The sequence below is a fragment of the Bufo bufo genome, chromosome 8, assembly GCF_905171765.1.
Source record: "Bufo bufo chromosome 8, aBufBuf1.1, whole genome shotgun sequence".
Lineage (NCBI taxonomy): Eukaryota > Metazoa > Chordata > Amphibia > Anura > Bufonidae > Bufo > Bufo bufo.
The window spans coordinates 102535837-102560156 of record NC_053396.1 but is presented as its reverse complement, the minus strand read 5'-3'; the positions used below and the strand labels follow the sequence as shown (position 1 = coordinate 102560156).

At 45.0% G+C, this 24320-nt stretch overlaps 1 protein-coding gene across 2 annotated transcripts in view; it reads right to left on the bottom strand.

Annotated features, from left to right (window-relative positions):
• Positions 1 to 24320, bottom strand: part of ABCB7 (ATP binding cassette subfamily B member 7) — a 173412-nt gene that overhangs the window by 9318 nt on the left and 139774 nt on the right. For both annotated transcript variants that reach the window (XM_040406048.1, XM_040406049.1), the window contains exons 9-13: positions 22939 to 23113; positions 22003 to 22160; positions 17612 to 17775; positions 1227 to 1356; positions 384 to 555 (exon numbers count right to left, since the gene is read on the bottom strand). In XM_040406048.1, coding sequence (XP_040261982.1) covers positions 384 to 555; positions 1227 to 1356; positions 17612 to 17775; positions 22003 to 22160; positions 22939 to 23113 — 799 coding nt within the window. The remainder of the gene's footprint in view (positions 1 to 383; positions 556 to 1226; positions 1357 to 17611; positions 17776 to 22002; positions 22161 to 22938; positions 23114 to 24320) is intronic.

Below are 24320 nucleotides of genomic sequence, written 5' to 3'. Positions count from 1 at the left end.
CCAGAATTTTCTGCTATTTGAGCTATGCATGCATATGTACTCCAACATGGCTCTGGAGTCAGTGGTGGATTAGCTATAGACCCCACCTGGAAGGCGGTGGGAAGGGGTGGGGGCCGCCTGAGCTGTCCTCACTGCCACAAGCTGAAAGAGCCATGGTGCACTGGAACAGACACGGCCCTACTGGTTAGTGGCCATGAATGGTACTGCAACTCTTTTCCCTTCAAGTGACATGTCCCGATGTCACTGAGACTAAAGTTCCGGAAAAGCTCTTTAAATATACATGTAGTCTGAAATCTGTAGTCAGCAGTCTGTGGCAAGAACTCCTTAAAAAAGGATGATAGTGTACAATATAACATAAATGTGTAGATTCCTTGTGGCATTACCTGACAGTTTAAGTCCTCGTTCCCCTACTTGAGTATTGTACCCATTAGGCATACGGAGGATGGCATCATGAAGTCCAGCCAATTTTGCCACCTGATACACTTCTTCTGGTGAAGCATTCATATTTCCATAAAGCAAATTGTAATACAATGTGTTATGAAATAGTACAGCATCCTACAGGCAAAAAAACACTGAAAATTATTCCGCATTCAGGCCACAGTGTACAATATACATGGACAATTTACTGCTTTTCTGTAAGCTTATGAATATGATTTTAGGAATGGAGTGGTCACAAATATCACTATCATGGTTATATAGCCATAGGGAACCTGTCATCAACTTTAAGCTGCCCATACTAACTGCAGTATAAAGTAGAGACAGGTGAGTTGATTTTAGCGGTCTGTCATATAAAAGTAAGTGGTTGCCAAGAACCAACATCACAATCATTGCAGACTGGGCCTGGAAAAGAGTCACGGCCACCTGAGAAGAGTCATGGTTATTCATAAATTCCTGTTCTCCCTGCCCACCTGCTGATGATTGGCAGGCTTCTACCTTGCCAATCATCGGCAGATGGGTGAGAGTGCGGGAGATTATGAATAACCATGACTGTTCTCAAGTAGATTTGACTTTTCCAGGCCCAGTCTGCAATGATTATGATGCTGGTTCTCGGCAACCACTTACTTTTAGCTCATGAGTGACACATCGCTGAGATCAGCATTTCTGTCACTATTTTATGCTGCCCTCAGTGAGGTCAGCATAAAGTTGATGACAGGTTCCCTTTAAATATTGGACACGACCTCTCCAATAAAACTGTGCTTTTGGTAAGGTCTAAATGTATTTAGTACCTGAGGAACTACACCAATGGCTTTTCTCAAGCTCTCCAGACTGACATTCTGAATATTCTGGCCAGCGACATATATGTTTCCTTTCTGAGGCTCATAAAAGCGGAACAGAAGTCGCACCAATGTGCTTTTACTAAAGAAAAGAGAAATTTATCATCAGTAAAAAAACAAAAACAAAAAACAGCAAAACAGTAATTGTACTTTAAGCATTACAATAAATAAATAAAAACTATTTAAGGGTCCATTCACACGTCCGTTTTTTCTTTCCTGATCTGTTCCGTTTTTTCTGGAACAGATCTGGACCAGATCTGGACCCATTCATTTTCAATGGGTCCTGGAAAAAAACGGACAACACAATGTGTGCTGTCCGTTTCCGTTGTTCCGTTCCGCATGTCCGTTTAAATATAAAACATGTCCTATTCTTTTCCTGAAAAATCGGATCCTGGTACAATACAAAGTCAATGGATCCGCAAAAAACGGATGACATACGGATGTCATTCCGTATGTCATCCGTTTTATACGGAATCCGTTCCTGGAAATTACACTTTAATTTTTTTATTTTTTTTTAAAGAAATCCAAACAACTTTATTTGCTTATTGAAATCTATACATGTTTCCGTTTTTTGCGGATCCGCAAAAAACGGATGACATACGGATGACATACGGAAACATTTTCAGGAACAACAGATCCGCAAAAAACGGACAGAAAATCGGATTATAGAAAAATACTGACGTGTGAATGTAGCCTTACAATCATATTGCAATCCAAATGGTGAAAAGTAAATACAAGAGATGTCTATATATAATGGTACATTTATATATCCATTTGTCTCCCACACCCTCACTCCCTCCAAAATGCAGTGTGCAGGCTAATTTGCACCTGGCTGATGTCCTATAATGGAGACCATGAAAGCTGAACCTGTTTCTTTTCCATATAAACATACAGTTAGGTCCATATATATTTGGACACTGACACAATTTTTTTTAATTACCTGTTTACTAAAACATATTCAAGTTATAGTTATGTATCGGACATGGGCATAAAGTCCAGACTTTTAGCTTTTAGCTTTCATTTCAGTGTATCCACATAAAATTGGAGTTTCAGCTCCTTTACATGTGAGATCCTGTTTTCAAAGGGACCAAAAGTAATTGGAAAATTGACTCAAAGGCTGTTTCATGGGCAGGTGTGGGCAATTCCTTCATTATTTCATTTTTAATTAAGCACATAAAAGGCCTGGAGTTGATTTGAGGTGTGGTGCTTTCATTTTGAAGATTTTGCTGAGAAGTAAAGATGCGGTCAAAGGAGCTCTCCATGCAGGTGAAACAAGCCATCCTTCATCTGCGAAAAAAGAAAAAACCCATCCGAGAATTTGCTACACTATTAGGAGTGGTAAAATCTACAGTTTGGTACATCCTGAGAAAGAAAGAAAGCAAGCACTGGTGACCTCAACAATGCAAAAAGACCTGGACACCCATGGAAGACAAAAGTGGTGGATGATCGCAGAATAATTACCATGGTGAAGAGAAACCCCTTCACAACAGCCAACCAAGTGAACAACACTCTCCAGAATATAGGCGTATCAATATCCAAATCTACCATAAAGAGAAGACTGCATGAAAGTAAATACAGAGGGTTCACTGCACGGAAGAACATGGAAGAAGATTCTTTGGACAGATGAAACCAAGATCAACCTCTACCAGAATGATGGAAAGAAAAAAGTATGGCGAAGGCATGGTACAGCTCATGATCCAAAGCATACCACATCATCTCTAAAACATGGCGGAGGCAGTGTGATGGCTTGGGCATGCATGGCTGCCAGTGGCACTGGGTCCCTAGTGTTTATTGATGATGTGACAGGACAGAAACAGCCGGATGAATTCTGGGGTTTTCAGAGACTGTGCACTCAAATCCAGCCAAATGCAGCCAAACTGACTGGTCAGCGTTTCATAATACAGATGGACAATGACCCAAAACATAAAGCCAAAGCAACCCAGGAGTTTATTAAAGCAAAGAAGTGGAATATTCCTGAATGGCCAAGTCGGTCCCCTGATATGAACCCAATAGAGCATTTCACTTGTTAAAGACTAAACTTCAGACAGAAAGGCCCACAAAAACAGAAACTGAAAACCGCTGCAGTAAAGGCCCGGCAGAGCATTAAAAAGGAGGAAACACAGCGTCTGGTGATGTCCATGAGTTCAAGACTTCAGCCAACAAATGGTTTCAACCAAATATTAGAAATTAAACATTTCATTTACAATTATTGAATTTGTCCAATTACTTTTGAGCCCCCGAAATGAAGGGATTGAGTTTAAAAAATGCTTTAGTTCCTCACATTTTTATGCAATCATTTTGTTCAACCCACTGAATTAAAGCTGAAAGTCTGAACTTCAACTGCATCTGAATTGTTTTGTTCAAAATTCAGTGTGGTAATGTACAGAACAAACATTAGAAAAATGTTGTATATACCATATTTTTCGCTTTATAAGACGCACCTAGGTTTTTGAGGAGGAAAATAAGAACTAATGCTGGTCTGTGGATGCCGCACTGTTATGAGGGATCTGTGGATGACGCACTGTTATGGAGGGATCTGTGGATGACGCACTGTTATGGGGGGGATCAGTGGATGACGCTCTGTTATGGGGGGGATCAGTGGATGACGCTCTGTTATGGGGGGGGATCAGTGGATGACGCTCTGTTATGGGGGGGGATCAGTGGATGACGCTCTGTTATGGGGGGGGATCAGTGGATGACGCTCTGTTATGGGGGGGATCAGTGGATGACGCTCTGTTATGGGGGGGATCAGTGGATGACGCTCTGTTATGGGGGGGGATCAGTGGATGACGCTCTGTTATGGGGGGGGATCAGTGGATGACGCTCTGTTATGGGGGGGGGATCAGTGGATGACGCTCTGTTATGGGGGGGATCAGTGGATGACGCTCTGTTATGGGGGGGATCAGTGGATGACGCTCTGTTATGGGGGGGGATCAGTGGATGACGCTCTGTTAAGGGGGGATCTGTGGATGACGCTCTGTTATGGGGGGGATCTGTGAATGAGACACTGATGGGGGATCAGTGGATGAGACACTGATGGGGGATCAGTGGATGAGACACTGATGGGGGATCAGTGGATGAGACACTGATGGGGGATCAGTGGATGAGACACTGATGGGGGATCAGTGGATGAGACACTGATGGGGGATCAGTGGATGAGACACTGATGGGGGATCTGTGGATGAGACACTGATGGGGGATCTGTGGATGAGACACTGATGGGGGATCTGTGGATGAGACACTGATGGGGGATCTGTGGATGAGACACTGATGGGGGATCTGTGGATGAGACACTGATGGGGGATCTGTGGATGAGACACTGATGGGGGATCTGTGGATGAGACACTGATGGGGGATCTGTGGATGAGACACTGATGGGGGATCTGTGGATGAGACACTGATGGGGGATCTGTGGATGAGACACTGATGGGGGATCTGTGGATGAGACACTGATGGGGGATCTGTGGATGAGACACTGATGGGGGATCTGTGGATGAGACACTGATGGGGGATCTGTGGATGAGACACTGATGGGGGATCTGTGGATGAGACACTGATGGGGGATCTGTGGATGAGACACTGATGGGGGATCTGTGGATGAGACACTGATGGGGGATCTGTGGATGAGACACTGATGGAGGATCTGTGGATGAGACACTGATGGGGGATCTGTGGATGAGACACTGATGGGGGATCTGTGGATGAGACACTAATGGGGGATCTGTGGATGAGACACTGATGGGGGATCTGTGGATGAGACACTGATGGGGGATCTGTGGATTACGCTGATGGGGGATCTGTGGATTACGCTGATGGGGGATCTGTGGATTACGCTGATGGGGGATCTGTGGATTACACTGATGGGGGATCTGTGGATTACACTGATGGGGGATCTGTGGATTACACTGATGGGGGATCTGTGGATTACACTGATGGGGGATCTGTGGATTACACTGATGGGGGATCTGTGGATGACACTGATGGGGGATCTGTGGATGACACTGATGGGGGATCTGTGGATGACACTGATGGGGGATCTGTGGATGACACTGATGGGGGATCTGTGGATGACACTGATGGGGGATCTGTGGATGACACTGATGGGGGATCTGTGGATGACACTGATGGGGGATCTGTGGATGACACTGATGGGGGATCTGTGGATGACACTGATGGGGGATCTGTGGATGACACTGATGGGGGATCTGTGGATGACACTGATGGGGGATCTGTGGATGACACTGATGGGGGATCTGTGGATGACACTGATGGGGGATCTGTGGATGACACTGATGGGGGATCTGTGGATGACACTGATGGGGGATCTGTGGATGACACTGATGGGGGATCTGTGGATGACACTGATGGGGGATCTGTGGATGACACTGATGGGGGATCTGTGGATGACACTGATGGGGGATCTGTGGATGACATTTATGGGGCTCTGTGGATGACACTTATGGGGCTCTGTGGATGACACTTATGTCATCCACAGATCCCCATAAGTGTCATCTACAGATCCCCCATCAGATGCATCAGTGTGGAGGGAGGAGGCAGAGACACTCATGGCGGGGCCCGGTGCAGTGACTCTACTCGAATACATCGGGCCCCGCAACTGTTAAATACATTCAATCCAATACATTTTTTTTTTACTTTTTATTTAATATCCATTTCCCCCCTTAGGTGCTAGAACCTGGGATCTTTTCATCCCTTGTCCTATTCACCCTACTAGAGCTCCATTAGGGTGAATAGTACTTCACACTGTCCCTGCTGCCCTGTGCTTTGTGCACACAGCAGCAGGGAGATTACCATGGCAGCCAGGGCTTCAGTAGCGTCCCGGCTGCCATGGTAACCGATCGGAGCCCTGCGATTACACTGCTGGGGCTCCAATTGGAACTGCCACTGCTACCAATGAGGAGAGGGGAGGGTGGCCCCAATGATTTAATACGGGGTGGGTTGGGAAGGTGCACTGCGTCACCAATGACTTTAATATTGGGGGGGGGGTTTGGGGGGCACACTGCGCCACCAATGTTTTTATACTGGGGTGGGAGATGGGTGCACTGCGCCACCAATGTTTTTTAATACGGGGGGTGGGGAAGGCGGGGGCGCACTGCGCCACCAATAAGGATAACGAACGTTTAATACAAATACAGGGGTTAATTGCCGCGGATCGCAGCTCCCTGACATAGGAGGTCGGGTGACGGCAGCAGAATCTCATAGCCGGCATAATGGTATAGTCATCTTCATTGGTGGCGCAGTGGCAACAGCCCCTCCCCTCCTCTTTCCCTCTCATTTGTCATTGGTGGCAGCGGTACAGGGGGGAGGGAGAGACTGCTTTCTTCTCCACTGTGCTGCTGAGAACATGGCGCGCGCTGACAGCAGCGCGCGCCATGTTCTCTAAAACTAGGCTGTACAGTAGCGCAGCCTAGTATCGGTAAAAGGCAAATCCCGGTATTGAATCGATACCGGTACAAGAGTATAGATTGGGTATCGATAATTTGATACCCGATGCAACCCAACTACTTTCACATCTGCGGTTTCCCTTTCCGCTATTGAGATCCATCATAGGCTTCTGTTTTGTCCCCATTCATTGTCAATGGGGACAAAACTGAACTGAACGAAACAGAGTACACCAGAATGCATTCCATTCCGCTGTCCGCGATGTGGTGCAGAGCAAGACGGACGTCATGGCAAACAATGTATGTCAATGGGGACGGATCCGTTTTCTCGGACACAACAGAAAACTGATCCGTCCCCCATTGACTTTCAATGATGATGATGATCCGTCATGGCTATTTTAAAGATAATACAACCAGATCCGTTCATAACGGATGCAGACGGTTACATTATCGGGCTGGAAGCGTTAAAACACTATAAAAATGTGGTATTGTTGCAATCTTATTGACCAAGAGAATGAATGTAACAAGTCAGTTTTACTGCGCAGGGAACGCCATAAAAACGAAACCCATAAAATTGTTGTTGAATTGCGTTTTTTCCATCCCATTTGGAATTTTTCACACTACATCATATGCAATATTAAATGGTGCCATTAGAAAGTAAAACTTGTCCTGCAATAAACATGGCTATGTAAACGGAAAAATAGAAAATAATCAAATCTAAACTACGGGTATAAAGCTGGCACCCACACTGTCTGACAATAGAACATAATATTGTAACATAGTACATAAGGCCGAAAAAACTAGATTTTTGTATAACTTACCAGTAAAATCTCTTTCTCGCTCTTCCTTGGGGGACACAGGAGACCTTGGGTATAGCTCAGCTCCTTAGGAGGCGTGACACTAAGTGAAAACTGTTAAGCCCCTCCTCCACAGCTATACCCTCAGCCTGGAGAGAGAGACTGCCAGTTGCGTGTCCAAGTAGTGAAAAAAGGCAATGCCCAACAAGTGGAACCAACAAGCCAACTACCCAACAGGGTAAACAAAATCCGGAAACCGTGGAGAATAAAACAATGAATGGGTGGGTGCTGTGTCCCCCAAGGAAGAGCGAGAAAGAGATTTTACTGGTAAGTTATACAAAAATCTCGTTTTCTCGCCCATTTTCCTTGGGGGACACAGGAGACCTTGGGACGTTCGAGAGCAGTCCAAGAGAGGAGGGACCACAGCTCCAAGGAGAAGCACTTGAAGGCATCCAGGAACCGCCGCCTGCAAACCCAGGTGGCCCAAGGCAGCATCCGCTGAAGCCCGAGTATGCACCCTGTAGAACTTGGTAAGGCGTGCAAGGAAGACCGGTGGCCGCCTTGCACAGTTGCATGGCCGAAGCCCAATGCCTCCGGCCTGGGAGGCACCGACCGCTCTGGTGAAACGAACGGTGACACCAAAAGCAGAACCCTGCCCTTAGTGCGGTAATCTCAGTAATAGCCATTATGATGAAGCGGAGGAAAAAAAACACCCTGGAGGCCGTCAAACCTTTGTGCGGACCTCCTGGCAACACAAGAGACCGAGCATCGACCAGAGTCGGAGACCTCCAAGTAAAACTGAAAGGCCCCAAAAACGTCCAATCGGTGAAGTCTCCGTTCCCGGAGTTGGGAAGGGGAGGACGACAGCCTCGTTGAGATGAAGGCAGATACCACATTCAGGAAGGAAGGAAAGGACGGGATGGAGAACAGCCCTGTCCTGGGGAAGGACAGAAGGCTCGGAACAAGAAGGGCCGCCATTCAGACACCCGTCAGAGACACGATGGCAACAGAAACACAACTGTACAGGACAGAAGGAGTAGGTAGAACTTATGTAACGGCTCCAAGGGAAAGATTGGAGCGCCAAGAGCTCAGAATGTAGTTCCCAGGGCGGTACCGGGGAATGGTACAGAGGAACCAAAGAGCCACTCCGTGGAAGAAGGTCCTGACAGGCCCAAGAGGGCCAGGGAACGCTGGAAGAGGAAGACAGCGCCGACACTTGACACTTCAAGTAACAGAGTCCCAGGTCCAGGCCGGACTGGAGAAAGACAGAACCATGGGGAGAGAAAAGCAGAGTGGGGGAATGCCCAGCTTCCCACAGAACCCCAGGTAAGAACCGTAAGTCCGAAAACAGATCCTGGATAACGCACGGCTGGGAGCGAATCGCCTGGGCAAGCGGGAGAAAACCCAATGTGATCAGGCGCAGACCAGTAGCACGGGCAGAAGGGTCGGCAAAACCTTGTTCGATCGGCACCCGAGCGACGTCGTCCCGTGTCCACCCGGAGTGGGGGAGCAGAAGGGCAGACGGAGGAACCAAAAGGGTCAGCCCAGCATCAGACAGATGCCAGGACAAGACAGGCTAAAGTCTATGTCGATGTAGCCACCACAGGGAGGTGTTCTACAGTCCCGGTGTGGGAGATCTAAGGACAATCTTGACCGAAGGGTAGTCCTTCCAAGTTACCGAGAAGGTAAGTCCACAGCAGGACCATTGCCTAGAATGGAAAATGCAATCCGCACCCAGCGGGAGACAGAACGTGGTAGACTGGGTAAATAGGCACACAGCTAGTACACCCAGTGTGAACGAGTGAGAGAGTACGAGGCCACAAGGAACACCGGAACCATCCAAGTGAACAACCATGTTCACCCTAGAGGGAAGGGCAGTGAAGGAACAGCCCTTGAAGCCTGGCCGGGGCAGAAGCCACATCAGAGTGATATGCCCCGAGCGGGAGCCAAACCAAAGCCGGCGAGAAAAAGCAGTCGAGACAGAGGCCGGCAAAACACCCTCCAAACGAAAGGAGGAGTAGTCAACAGGGAAGCCATAGGACAGCTCAAAGGCAGAACCCCCGCTACTCTGAGAGATGCCTGGCTCACCGCCTCGCAGCAGGCGAATGCCCCGAAGAACCCAAAGCGGAGATCCCCCAGACCTAGATAATCGAGCACCCGAAAGAAATTGGGTGACCTTCCCGAGAAGAGCGGTCCGAACCTAGTAGCAGATCAGACTGAAGCGCAGAGGGCGCCAATAGGAAGGACTCATACCACAGTGCATCCGAAGAGGAGGAAATGGTGGTAGGCGAGGGAACAGTAGTCCCGCCAGAGCCATCGTAGAATTCGAGGGGTGCTGCAGACAGCACTCTCGACCATGTGACCGCTTGCGCAGGGAAGCAAAGCAGCGGGAGGACGAACGGGTACGCATCTAGGAACCACGAACACTCCCCAGGTGGAAGGGCCAACGAACATGGTGGATACCGTCACAACGGGACCGCAATCCACAATCGCAACCAGAGAATGTGTACCACCCAGCTCGGTGCAGTAGAGAGCAAGTAGAGCCCGTCCGGGTCAGGTGGACAGAATGATCTCTTCAGAGAAGAGTGCAAGGCTTGCGGCAAGCATCGTATCCCAAGTGAAAAAAAAAAAAAAAAGTATGTCGCAGGAGGAAGGGAGGCATACGTACGAGCAGCCCCGTAAGCAGTGAGAAGGCCAACCCACCTACGGGAGGAGAAGGCATACACGGCCCAAACATCGCACAGAGCGTACAAGAACGCCCACTCACTGCAAAATAGTCACTCAGCGAAGAGGGCCAGCCACAGAGTCTCACAGTATCTACGGAAGTGCAAAATGCAACCTGAAAGGGAGTTATGCACAAGACTAGTACAGCATGCGATGGAACGCAAGCAGTCCGCCCAGAAAGGGGGGAAATGTACCTGTCAAACACTGCAGCCAATCTCTCACCATCAGCCGTCTTCACCCTCGGTCCGCTCCAGCAGGGGTCGCCCCTTCAGCTACTGGCACCATAGTGGCAGGACGCTGGAAGAGGGACTTGGCGTGCGGGCGACCCTTGCGCTGGCGGGATGCAGGGGAGCTGGGCTGCCCTGGTCCACCTTGCCTTCTGTGGGGGAGGCAGCAGTGCGGGTGACCGGCAAAGGCGCAGCTCGACCCCGGGAGAAACAGAGAGGTCTTTGCGTCTCTGTTGTCCCTGGTGGTCTGGAAGAAAAATAAAAAGTAAAAATAAAAAAAATAAAAACAAGGAGAAAACAGCCCTGCTGTTTCTCTCTCCAGGCGGAGGGTATAGCTGTGGAGGAGGGGCTTAACAGTTTTCACTTAATGTCACGCCTCCTAAAGAGCTGAGCTATACCCAAGGTCTCCTGTGTCCCCCAAGGAAAATGGGCGAGAAAAGACATTGGTCCATCCAGTTCGGCCTGTCATCCTGCAAGTTGATCCAGAGGAAGGCAAAAAAAAAAAAACTGAGGTAGAAGCCAATTTTCCCCACTTTTTCCCCCCCGACTCCAATCTGGCAATCAGAATAACTCCCTGGATCAACGACCCCTCTCTAGTAGCTATAGCCTGTAATATTATTACACTCCAGAAATACATCCAGGCCCCTCTTGAATTCCTTTATTGTACTCACCATCACCACCTCCTCAGGCAGAGAATTCCATAGCCTCACTGCTCTTACCGTAAAGAATCCTTTTCTATGTTTGTGTACAAACCTTCTTTCCTCCAGACGCAGAGGATGTCCCCTCGTCACAGTCACAGTCCTGGGGATAAATAGATGATGGGATAGATCTCTGTACTGACCCCTGATATATTTATACATATTAATTAGATCTCCCCTCAGTCGTCTTTTTTATAAAGTGAATAACCCTAATTTTGATAATCTTTCAGGGTACTGTTGTTGCCCCATTCCAGTTATTACTTTAGTTGCCCTCCTCTGGACCCTCTCCAGCTCTGCTATGTCTGCCTATTTTACAGGAGCCCAGAACTGTCACAGTACTCCATGTGTGGTCTGACTAGCGATTTGTAAACTGGTAGGAGTATGTTCCTATCACGGGCATCTATGCCCCTTTTGATTCAACCCATTATCTTATTGACCTTGGCAGCAGCTGCCTGACACTGTTTTTTACAGCTTAGTTTGCTGTTTATTAAAATTCCTAGATCCTTTTCCATGTCAGTGTTACCGAGTGTTTTACCATTTAGTAGAAAAGAATTACAGCGGCTCACCCTCTCTCTATATGGGAAAGGTGCTCACCCCCAGGTCCCACCCTCAGGACCGGTAGGAAAATGTAAAATAGCAAGTATGGGGGGGGGGGCACACTCAAAAGAGAACCACAAAGCGGCAACAGTGATAATACACTTTATTATATTAAAATATTAAGAACATATCCCTAAAATATCTATATAAAATACATATACCACATGTACAAATAAGCGTATGACCAACACTCAGTCTCTGCGACAAAACGTCAAATAATCGCAATGGAACCGCGTGCGTCAAAAATCCCACTCAGGGAAATGTTGTTATAATAGGATTCTATCACCAGTCCTGTAATAGACTGTCAGTAGACAGATAAGCCAGCAATGATGTGTTGCTTAACCACCTCCGGACCGCCTAACGCAGGATCGCGTTCCGGAGGTGGCAGCGCTGCGCACAGTCACGCATATATGCGTCATCTCGCGAGACGCGAGACTTCCTGTGAACGCGCGCACACAGGTGCGCGCGCTCACAGGAACGGAAGGTAAGAGAGTTGATCTCCAGCCTGCCAGCGGCGATCGTTCGCTGGCAGGCTGGAGATGTGTTTTTTTTTAACCCCTAACAGGTATATTAGACGCTGTTTTGATAACAGCGTCTAATATACCTGCTACCTGGTCCTCTGGTGGTCCCCTTTGTTTGGATCGACCACCAGAGGACACAGGTAGCTCAGTAAAGTAGCACCAAGCACCACTACACTACACTACACCCCCCCCCCGTCACTTATTAACCCCTTATTAGCCCCTGATCACCCCTGATCACCCCATATAGACTCCCTGATCACCCCACTGTCATTGATTACCCCCCTGTCATTGATCAACCCCCTGTAAAGCTCCATTCAGACGTCCGCATGATTTTTACGGATCCACTGATAGATGGATCGGATCCGCAAAACGCATCCGGACGTCTGAATGAAGCCTTACAGGGGCGTGATCAATGACTGTGGTTATCACCCCATATAGACTCCCTGATCACCCCCCTGTCATTGATTACCCCCCTGTAAAGCTCCATTCAGATGTCCGCATGATTTTTACGGATGCACTGATAGATGGATCGGATCCGCAAAACGCATACGGACGTCTGAATGAAGCCTTACAGGAGCGTGATCAATGACTGTGGTTATCACCCCATATAGACTCCCTGATCACCCCCCTGTCATTGATTACACCCCTGTCATTGATCAACCCCCTGTAAAGCTCCATTCAGATGTTTGCATGATTTTTACGGATCCACTGATAGATGGATCGGATCCGCAAAACGCATACGGACGTCTGAATGAAGCCTTACAGGGGCGTGATCAATGACTGTGGTTATCACCCCATATAGACTCTCTGATCACCCCCCTGTCATTGATCACCACCCCTGTCATTGATAACCCCCCTGTCATTGATCACCCCTCTGTAAGGCTCCATTCAGACATTTTTTTGGCCCAAGTTAGCGGAATTATTATTTTTTTTTCTTACAAAGTCTCATATTCCACTAACTTGTGTCAAAAAATAAAATCTCACATGAACTCACCATACCTCTCACGGAATCCAAATGCGTAAAAATTTTTAGACATTTATATTCCAGACTTCTTCTCACGCTTTAGGGCCCCTAGAATGCCAGGGCAGTATAAATACCCCACATGTGACCCCATTTCGCAAAGAAGACACCCCCAGGTATTCCGTGAGGGGCATATTGAGTCCATGAAAGATTGAAATTTTTGTCCCAAGTTAGCGGAACGGGAGACTTTGTGAGAAAAAAAATTAAAAATATCAAAAAAAAAAATTTCTATGAACTCGCCATGCCCCTCATTGAATACCTTGGGGTGTCTTCTTTCCAAAATGGGGTCACATGTGGGGTATTTATACTGCCCTGGCATTCTAGGGGCCCCAAAGCGTGAGAAGAAGTCTGGTATCCAAATGTCTAAAAATGCCCTCCTAAAAGGAATTTGGGCACCTTTGCGCATCTAGGCTGCAAAAAAGTGTCACACATCTGGTATCGCCGTACTCAGGAGAAGTTGGGGAATGTGTTTTGGGGTGTCATTTTACATATACCCATGCTGGGTGAGAGAAATATCTTGGCAAAAGACAACTTTTCCCATTTTTTTATACAAAGTTGGCATTTGACCAAGATATTTATCTCACCCAGCATGGGTATATGTAAAATGACACCCCAAAACACATTCCTCAACTTCTCCTGAATACAGAGATACCAGATGTGTGACACTTTTTTGCAGCCTAGGTGGGCAAAGGGGCCCATATTCCAAAGAGCACCTTTCGGATTTCACAGGTCATTTTTTACAGAATTTGATTTCAAACTCCTTACCACACATTTGGGCCCCTAGAATGCCAGGGCAGTATAACTACCCCACAAGTGACCCCATTTTGGAAAGAAGAGACCCCAAGGTATTTCGTGATGGGCATAGTGAGTTCATAGAAGTTTTTATTTTTTGTCACAAGTTAGTGGAATATGAGACTTTGTAAGAAAAAAAAAAAAATCATCATTTTCCGCTAACTTGTGACAAAAAATAAAAAGTTCTATGAACTCACTATGCCCATCAGCGAATACCTTAGGGTGTGTACTTTCCGAAATGGGGTCATTTGTGGGGTGTTTGTACTGTCTGGCCATTGTAGAACCTCAGGAAACATGACAGGTGCTCAGAAAGTCAGAGCTGCTTCAAAAAGCGGAAATTCACATTTTTGTACCATAGTTTGTAAACGCTATAACTTTTACCCAAACCATTTTTTTTTTTACCCAAACATTTTTTTTTAATCAAAGACATGTAGAACAATAAATTTAGAGCAAAATTTATATATGGATGTCGTTTTTTTTGCAAAATTTTACAACTGAAAGTGAAAAATGACATTTTTTTGCAAAAAAATCGTTAAATTTCGATTAATAACAAAAAAAGTAAAAATGTCAGCAGCAATGAAATACCACCAAATGAAAGCTCTATTAGTGAGAAGAAAAGGAGGTAAAATTCATTTGGGTGGTAAGTTGCATGACCGAGCAATAAACGGTGAAAGTAGTGTAGGTCAGAAGTGTAAAAAGTGGCCTGGTCTTTCAGGGTGTTTAAGCACTGGGGGCTGAGGTGGTTAAATGTGATAATCAAATATCCCACTTCACTGTCCAGTGCACTGATATAGTATAGTAAAGCAAGGGCCCAGTTCTCTGTCCGGAACACTTGTGGTGTAACGCCCACAATGGTGGGTTAACTCTCACTTGCCTCCACAAAATTAGCAGTGCTCAAAATTGAGCCCGGTCTTACCCGTCTTCACTGCCTCATCCGCAGCGTAGATCCAGGCGGCCGCACACCAAACAGCGTCTCACGTGGTGTGCTCGGCCTGTACGTGGCGTCCCACGTGACCTGGTTGCCTAGGGGACCGGATATGCGCTCGTATGACATAGATATTGAGCGACTGCTTTCAAATCCGTATGAGCTGCTTTATTCGCTTCACTTTTTATGTTGCCGGCTTTCTTTTTCTTTCTTTAGATGAATCCACGCTCACTCTGAACCGCCAGACGCGTTTCGGGGTCCTGCGCCCCTTCCTCAGTGGCCAACTGAGTGAGCGGATCCTCACTCCTTATAAATGGGATACCTCCGCCCACATTTCTCCATGTTCCTTGTACATTTGTATTATATGGAGTGGATTTATCATGTAATTTGTCGAAATATATCAACCAATGGCTTCAACCCTATGTGAAAAAGGTGCCGTCATATATACGCGACACCACTGACATTATTAAAACTCTTGAAACAATCAAATGGACAGACGGATGGATCTTGGGGACGCTGGATGTTGGATCCCTGTATACAGTCATTGATCATACCCAGGGTATACAGTCATTGCAAGAGCAACTGTCGGGAGATGCCGGTCTCTCCATGGAACAGTTGGAGTTTATATTGGACGGAGTGAGATATATACTGACCCATAACTATTTTGTGGTGTAACGCCCACCATTGTGGGCGTTACACCACAAGTGTGTCGGACAGAGAACTGGGCCCTTGCTTTACTATACTATATCAGTGCACTGGACAGTGAAGTGGGATATTGGATTATCACATTTAAGCATCACATCATTGCTGGCTTATCTGTCTACTGACCGTGTATTACAGGACTGGTGATAGAATCCTATTATAACAACATTTCCCTGAGTGGGATTTTTGCCGCACGCGGTTCCATTGCGATTATTTGACGTTTTGTCGCAGAGACTGAGTGTTGGTCATACGCTTATTTGTACATGTTATACATGTGGTATATGTATTTTATATAGATATTTTAGGGGTATGTTCTTAATATTTTAATATAATAAAGTGTATTATCACTGTTACCGCTTTGCGGTTCCCTTTTGAGTGTGCCCCCCCCCCCATACTTGCTGTTTTACCATTTAGTATGTACTATTATTCCTTCCCATGTGCATAACTTTACATTTGTCAGTGTTAAACCTCATCTGCCACTTATCTGCCCAAGCCTCCAATCTATCCAGATCCCTCTGTAGTAGTATACTGTCCTCTTCAGTGTTAATTACTTTACACAGTTTAGTGTATGCAAGCCTTCTACAAGATCATTAATAAATAGATTGCAGAGAATAGGACCTAATACTGACCCCTAAAGTACTCCACTAGTGACAGTGACCCAATCTCAGTGTGTACCACTAATAACCACCCTCTGTTTTCTATCATTGAGCCAGTTACTTACCCACATACAGACGTTTATCTCCCAGTCCGAACATTCTCATTTTATATACTAACCTTTTATGTGGTACAGTGTCAAATGTTTTGGAGAAGTCCAGATACACGACATCCATTGATTCGCCGCTGTCAAGTCTAGAACTTACCTCCTCATAGAAACTGATTAAATTAGTTTGGCATGACCGATCCCTCATGAAGCCATGCTGATATGGCGTTATTTGCTTATTTCCGTTGAGATGCTCTAACATAGCATCTCTCAGAAAACCTTCAAACAGTTTACCCACAACAGATGTTAAACTTACCGGCCTATAGTTTCCAGGCTCTGTTTTTGGACCCTTTTTGAATATTGGCACCACATTTGCTATGCGCCAATCCTGTGGAACATTTTAATCTTTTTAAGTGACTGTTGTACTTCTTCCTGGGTCAGACAAGACACTTTTAATGGGGAATTTATTTTTACATTCAGCATTTCATCTGACAGTTTATTTTCCTCAGTGAACACATTGGAGAAAAAAATATTTAACAGCTTTGCTTTCTCCTCGTCGCTCTCTGCGACTCCCCCCTCATTACTCTTTAAAGGGCCGACACCTTCAGATTTATACTTTTTAACATTTATATAATTGAAGAACATTTTAGGGTTAGTTTTACTCTCTTTGGCAATTAATCTCTCGGTCTCTAGTTTGGCCGCTTTTATTAGTTTTTTACATGTTCTATTTTTTTCCTTATAGTTTTTCAGTGCGTCCGTGCTACCCTCCTGTTTTAGTGATTTATATGCTTTCTTTTTGTCATTTATTGCTTTCTTTACAGTTCTATTTATCCACATTGTTTTTTTTTGTTCCTTAACCTTTTATTCCCATATGGCATGTACCTCTCACAATGAGATTTCAGGATGCTTTTAAAGATATCCCATTTTGTGGCTGTATTTTTATTTTACTGTGCAAAGTTGTGATGAAGTTTTATAGCCAGTAGACTGTGAAGATCACGTGTAAAAAGTTAGTAGACTCCTTGGAAAAATCAAAAAGTTATGGCTCCAGAAAAGCAGGGGAAAAAAAAAAAATAATCCTCTGGGACTCAAACATACACACCTAAATAAAAAACATGTTATATAGATGCAACTAGAAGGTTAAAGCTATTTACTATAGTAACCTCGGTTGAATAAAGAAAGACATGAAAAAAATAAATAAACAACTGACCAAATATAGATACCAACATCTACTTACCCTGAACCACTACCGCCAACAATGGCTACCTTCTTTCCTGCGGGTACTTCAAATGATATACCGTTCAAGACCTTCTGTCCCTCCATATATTCAAAATATACATCTTCAAAAGTAATGGTGGCTGACTGCGGAGTGATCAGCAGTGGAGAGGCAAGCTCTTTGTTCTTAAAGTAATGAAAAAGTTATAAGCTGGGGTATAAACGTGTCAGAGGTTCTATAGGTCACTGCTATTGATGAAGAAAAAACTTTTATCATTTATCTAAAGGATAGGTGATAAATGTATGATCACTGGAAAATCTGACTGCTGGATTCCCCCACCAATCACAACAGGGTTCCCAACTCTCCTGTTTGAACATGGCAGTGGTTGCACCTGAGCACTACTGCTCCATTCATTGTGCATGGGACTGTTGGAAATCAGGCGTCACCACTGATCTGTTCAATCATACATTTATCATTCTGTTGGCGAACCAGAGTGTATTTTTCTTAGGCTGGACAGCTAGTTAGTTTTAGTCGTTGTCACTGTAAAACTATGCAACACAAAGGTAAAATCCAACACGTCCAGTACTGGTTTCCCCAGACTGGAGATCTGCAGGGACTTTAATCTGTTCAGATACACAACTGGTTGTCAGAGCCATCAATGGTGAAATCCGGAAACAATTATAAGATGTGTAAGGTCAACTTAAAGGAAACCTGTCATCAACTTTGTGCCTACCTTACTGAGGGCAGTATAAAGTAGTGACAGCAATGCTGATTTTAGTGGTGTATCACACATCAGCTAAGTAAGTAACCAAGTAAGTGGTTGCCAAAAACCAGCATCAATCATTGCAGCCCAGGCCTTGAAAAGAGTCACATCTACCTTAGAAGAGTCATAGTTATTCATAATCTCCCGCACTCTCCCGCCCATCTGCTGATGATTGGCAGTTCTCTCCTAGAGAGAAAGGGAGAAAACTAGGTAGAAGCCTGTCAGTCATCAGCAGGTGGGCAGGAGAGCAGGAATTCATTAATAACCAGGACTCTTCTCAGGTAGATTTGACTCTTTTCCAGGCCTGGGCTGCAATGATTATGATGCTGGTTCTCGGCAACCACTTACTTTTAGCTGATGTGTGACACACCGCTGAGATCAGCATTTCTGTCAGTACTTTATACTCAGCATAAAGTTGATGACCGGTTCCCTTTAATTGCTGGAGACCCCAGATATAGCACTAATTTTAATCCCTTTTCTAATTTATAAACGATAAAGGGGCTTTCTGGGATTTTATATTGATAACCTGTACTTTTTCTGGTTGGAGGCCACTTTGTCAGACTGAACAAATCCCAAGCCCAAAAATAAAACTTAAATGGTTGTTACCAAATGAAATATTTATGGTATATCGAACATGTATACTATAAATGTCTGGGCACATCTAATGGAAGAGTACATGAAAAATACATGTGAGCAGCCACTAGACACAGACAGACATGTCTGTTACCACATGGGTGGAGGCCACACAGAATGGTATAAAGGACCGCAGGTTGTGCATCCCTGCTTTAGATAGACTAGTTGGTGTCTCTCAGTGAGCAGAATGAAGGGTCAATGAATCTGGCTGGATCACCTGGCACAGTGATTCTGTACTGTGGGAGTCCCGGGGGTCAGACCAGCACCGAATATACATTGTTCACATATCCCAAGGACAGGGCACCAATGTAAATTCCTGGAAGCCTAATGTTTTCTTGCATTCTCATAAATAAATCACACATGGCAGAAATAAAAGGAAAACAACATCCAGTCCTCAACACTGAAATTGCAACACCAAGAAGGAGAAGCCATAAGGTTTTGCAAATCAAGGAAGTAGCAGGTGTTGCCAAGATCTGAAGATGAGCAAATTTTCAAGCACCTAGCTCCAATCTTTGGCATGTGGGAGGAGCAAAAAAGCCAGATTGAAAGCAAAGTTTTTAAGCCACATGAAACCTTAAGAATCGGATCAGGTCATGTAAGATGACTGTGCAATGCCTCTGGTTCACCAATGTGCCAGTTATCGCCACCTGTTACAAACTGAGAGGGACTGAATCCTGGCACAGAGAGATCTTGGTTCATCATTCCAACAGACGGCTTTGCATCTAGGCCGAGATGTTGGCACTGTCCGAAGTTGCATGTCCTGGTGGTTGGGAGAATGAGGACAAACCGGAATAGCAGCAAGAGGTGCACAGAGGCAAAACTCTGCATGGATTGATCGTCGGATTAGAAGAATGGTGAGTAATTCTCTACTGCAAGAGAAATTGGACGTCACATCCAAAGTCTACAGCGGCAATCAGTATCTACACAAACCATTACAACGCGTTTGCATGACACAGGGCTTTGAGACAGACGTCCAACTACAGGTGTTCCATTGACCTCACACCACTGCTCTTAAAGAGACTCTGTCACCAGGATCAACCCTATTAAACCAGGATATAGCCTGGTAGTGTTGATGTAGCTGAGTAAAACGATACCTGTATTTTTTTTCGTAGGTGCCAGCATTGTAGAGAAATGTACTGGTGGCTCAATACAGACGCCTCAATTGCTTCAAACAAGCACCCCTCCCCTGAGATTGACATTGCTAGACTTCACGTCTAGCGCTGAGTTCTCGTGCCTGCTCACTCGTTTGCTAACATGGCACATGCGCACCACGTCTTCTGCTGTGTGCAGAGCAGCAAAGATGTTCAGTGCACATGCGACGTTGACGTCATTCCACCCGGAAGTGGAGGCAGCTGCCAGGTGGAATAATGTCAACGGCGCAAGCACACTAATCGTCTTCATTTCTTGGCAAGCAGCAGAAGACTGTGCACATGTGCCATGTCAGCAAATGAGTGAACAGGCACGAGAAGTCAGCGGTAGACGTCAAGTCTAGTGCTGTCAATTTAAGGGGAGGGGGGCGTGTTTGAAGCAATGGAGTCGTCTGAATTGAGCCCTGGTGTTCCAATTGCTCATTTGCATAAAAATAAAAGTGTAAATTTCTCCACAACGCCGGCGCCTCCACAAAAAAATACAGCTATCGTTTTACTCAGTTGGATCAACCCTACCAGGCTATATGCCTAGTTTAATAGGGTTGATCCTGGTGACAGAGCCTCTTTAGAGGTTGTCATAATGCACAGCAAAATGGCAATGGAGGTTGGACTGGAGGTCTATCCTCTTCAGTAAGGAGTCCTGCTTTTGTCTCGGATGCAATGATAGCTGGAGACTGCTCTAGAGACCACGTGAGTAATTCCAAGAAAAGGCCTTCACAAGGGAATGCCACACCGGTCCTACTCCCATGATTATGGTGTGGGGTGGCATAACATACAGTAGCTGGACTCCTCTAGTCTTAATTTCAGGTACACCAACAGCTCAGCGTTACACCGATTTGGTTGTGGAACCAGCGGTATGACCATTTCTTCAAAGTGTCCCAGAAGACGTTTTTTTTTCAACAGGACAACTCCAGGCTGCATGCTGCTTGTGCTACTGTGAGTAGCCTGCGTGGCCTAAACGTGCCAACATGGCCTGCAGTGTCTCCGGACTTGACGCCCATCAAGCTTATTTGGGACATCATTGGTCGGCAATTGGAAAGGGAGCTGTGGTTTCTGTGCGCGGCGCTCATGCTGGATACTGAAGACATGGAGAGGTTTTGAATATTTTTGTTTGCATTTTTTTAAAATCATTTGCATATAATTAACATGTCTATTGATCCTGTAATTTCCATAATTCTTCGTTCCTTTCTTTTCTTTACTTCTTGGTGTTAGAATTTCAATGTTGAGGAGTGCATATTATTTTAAGGATACAACAAAGATGATCCTGAAGGGGGGACACTAGTCAGATAGCCTTTCTGTCTCTGCTCTTATTCTATACATAGCTTCTTCCGAGAGAAAGCACCACCAACTTGTGAAGTTTAGTTCCTGGGCTGCAGTACGATTAAGGTCAAAGCATGATCCAGCAAGTTACAGCATTTAGGATGGTTAACTAAAGACACTTAATTAAAAGACGGCAAGTTGCTGGCAAATTGAGGGCACACTGTGGAGGAGAACTGGAATAAAGGTCATCTACTTGACTGCCAACAAATCAAAAAGGGATTTGCACCCATGACTGGATGAAAAGGAGGGTTGAGTTAATCAGCTTGCCTCCTTTATAGATAAGCTTGAGCCAAAATGTAAATCTGGGCTCAACTCCCAATATATGGCATGAATAGACGGAATCATTTCATACACTGTCAGTGATTGCCAATTTAATCGGCTGCATTAGACTAAGTCAGCGTTTTACACAGGGATTCCGTATTATTGTAAAAGCTTCAAGTAATAGACGCGACACCATTTTATGCAAAAGGTTTGTGATATCATTGTACAGCGAGGGTATGTCTGGATGTCATTCATGTACAGTAACTAGCGCATGGTAATATCCACACCTTAATCTTTGTGTCAACACTTAGAAGAGTGAAGAGGGTGTTCATATCAATGAGGGCTTGTCTGGTTTCTCTGTATACTGTTCCCAGGAAGTTTAGCGGCAGGGAGAGCTGAAAGAGAAGCCCATTTACCATGACCAAGTCTCCCATAGTTAGAGTTCCTGGAATGAGAAAGTGAATAATAGTCATTTGACAAAACCAGAACGGCACAATACGGCTGGGATCTAAATGGGAAACTTTTTTTTTTTTTTTTTTTAACAGGATCCGCTAAATTAGATTTAAAAGGTTATGTCCAACTCAGACATTGATGGCATAATCGCTAGAGTATGACGTAACCATGGAAACGAGCAGTGTATAATGTGATGGTAAAATGAATCAAGCCAGCAAAGAAAGCAATATGGACAATCACAATACATTAGTAAGTGCCTTGTACTAACTTTCCCTACATGACAAATGCCACTTGCGGAAGTGAGACAACCCTTTTAAGACCAGTAGCCTCTGTTAATAAGAAGACAAAACTTTATAAAAATGGAAAATGGTGATGGGACCACTATCTAAAACTAGAATAAAGGGGCCTCGTCTGGACACATGCCCCTTTGAGTTCTTGGTTAGAGATCTCTTGATTTCTGAGCCAGTACTGAATACATTTTAATTGAATGGAACCATAATGGCATACACATTACAGTCCAACTGCTGTCTATGGAAAGCCATTCAAACTCAGTTCTAAACTAATCCCAGATGTAACAGGCTGCTTGGAAAAGTACCAGGACCCCTTTGTTGTAGTGACAGTGACATGTTTCTAATATCTAGAGTACCCTGAAATAATGGCTTGAAATCTGTAGCATATATTATGGTGCACAGCCATGCATGGAGACCCATTTCAATGTTTATTCATGACACCTGTTCCAGGACCGCCATTATAATAACGCATTGTCTAACCTGCTAGTATCCCTTTGCTTGCAAGCACCATGATAGCAGTCAGGCCCACACTAAATATCACACTCTGTCCGAAGTTGAGCAATGCTAGTGTTGAGGTAGTTTTTAGAGAGGCATTCTCATACGTCTTTAAAAATCCATCGTACCGTTCAGCTTCATATTTCTCATTGTTAAAATACTGTAGGTAAGAGCAAAAAGAAAAAGAACTGGGTTATTTAGGGTATTACAGAAGCTAGAGCACCAGTCACTTGCTATGGGCGAGTATGGATTAATATGCTCTGTGCCTTTTATCTGCACTGTTCACACGTACTGGGTTGGTACCAGTGCTGCCCCATGTATGGTGCCATCTAACTGCTAAAAAGATCAGGTCAGAGAATGGGACGGATAAGTGCCACTTCCTGAGGACACAGTCAGCAAATAGACAAGACTTAAAACCATCACACAAAAAAAAAAAAAAAGATAAAACAGTTTATTTTTTTTTTATAAAGCCTAATATACTTTATGATGTTTTTTTCTTTTTCAATAAATCACAGCAGATGTCTTCTTATGAAATATCTTAGCTTCAGGCTATTGTTACCTACACCCATCAAGACTCATATTTCACTTGTCCATAATAATTCGCTGTTTATCGCTGTTAAGATGGAATTGATGACCAACAAGCAATACTAGTACAAAAAAGAAAAGTGACAACTAACAATCCTTTATGAAATTCTTTAGAAAGGGCTCAAAGTGCGATAAAAAAAGGGAAACTTAACCTTCCCAATTCCCAGTCCCGGCTGGTGTCTACTTCCTGGTCCCGTCTCGACAAACAGCAAATGCCTCCTCCGTCAGTGATTGGCCTCAGTGGTGATCCACCTCTGCCAGTGACTGGCTGTGCAGGGCATCTCTACGTATTTCCTGTATGTTGGGAACCGGAAGGAGAGACCGTCGGGGACCCAGTAAATGTCGGAACGGAAATAGCCATCCATGAAGCACTTTGAGCCCTTTCTAAAGACCATTCCTCCACCAGACAACCCTCTTAAAGTCCTTGATCAATTTTGGATAAATCTTTACCAAGGAAGAGATGAACAATGCTGCTGTACATCTATAAGCCAAGCCGGTTGTAGGTATTATCACTAAAAAGCATGTGGCAACAGGACAGGCTCCAGTTTCATTAGGACACAATGGTGTCAACTACCCCATGAAAGAACAACTAAATATCCCTGCAAAGATGGGGACACAGATAGGGAATAAAGGTAAGACAATTGCTGGCACTCTAATCAACACATTGGGAAACTACCACAATTTCACCCACTAGTTACTGATGTGATAAATGCAATGTATAGAGGTAACACGTACTTCTATACATGGTGAGGGTCAAAAGAGCAAACGGAATGGCATCAACT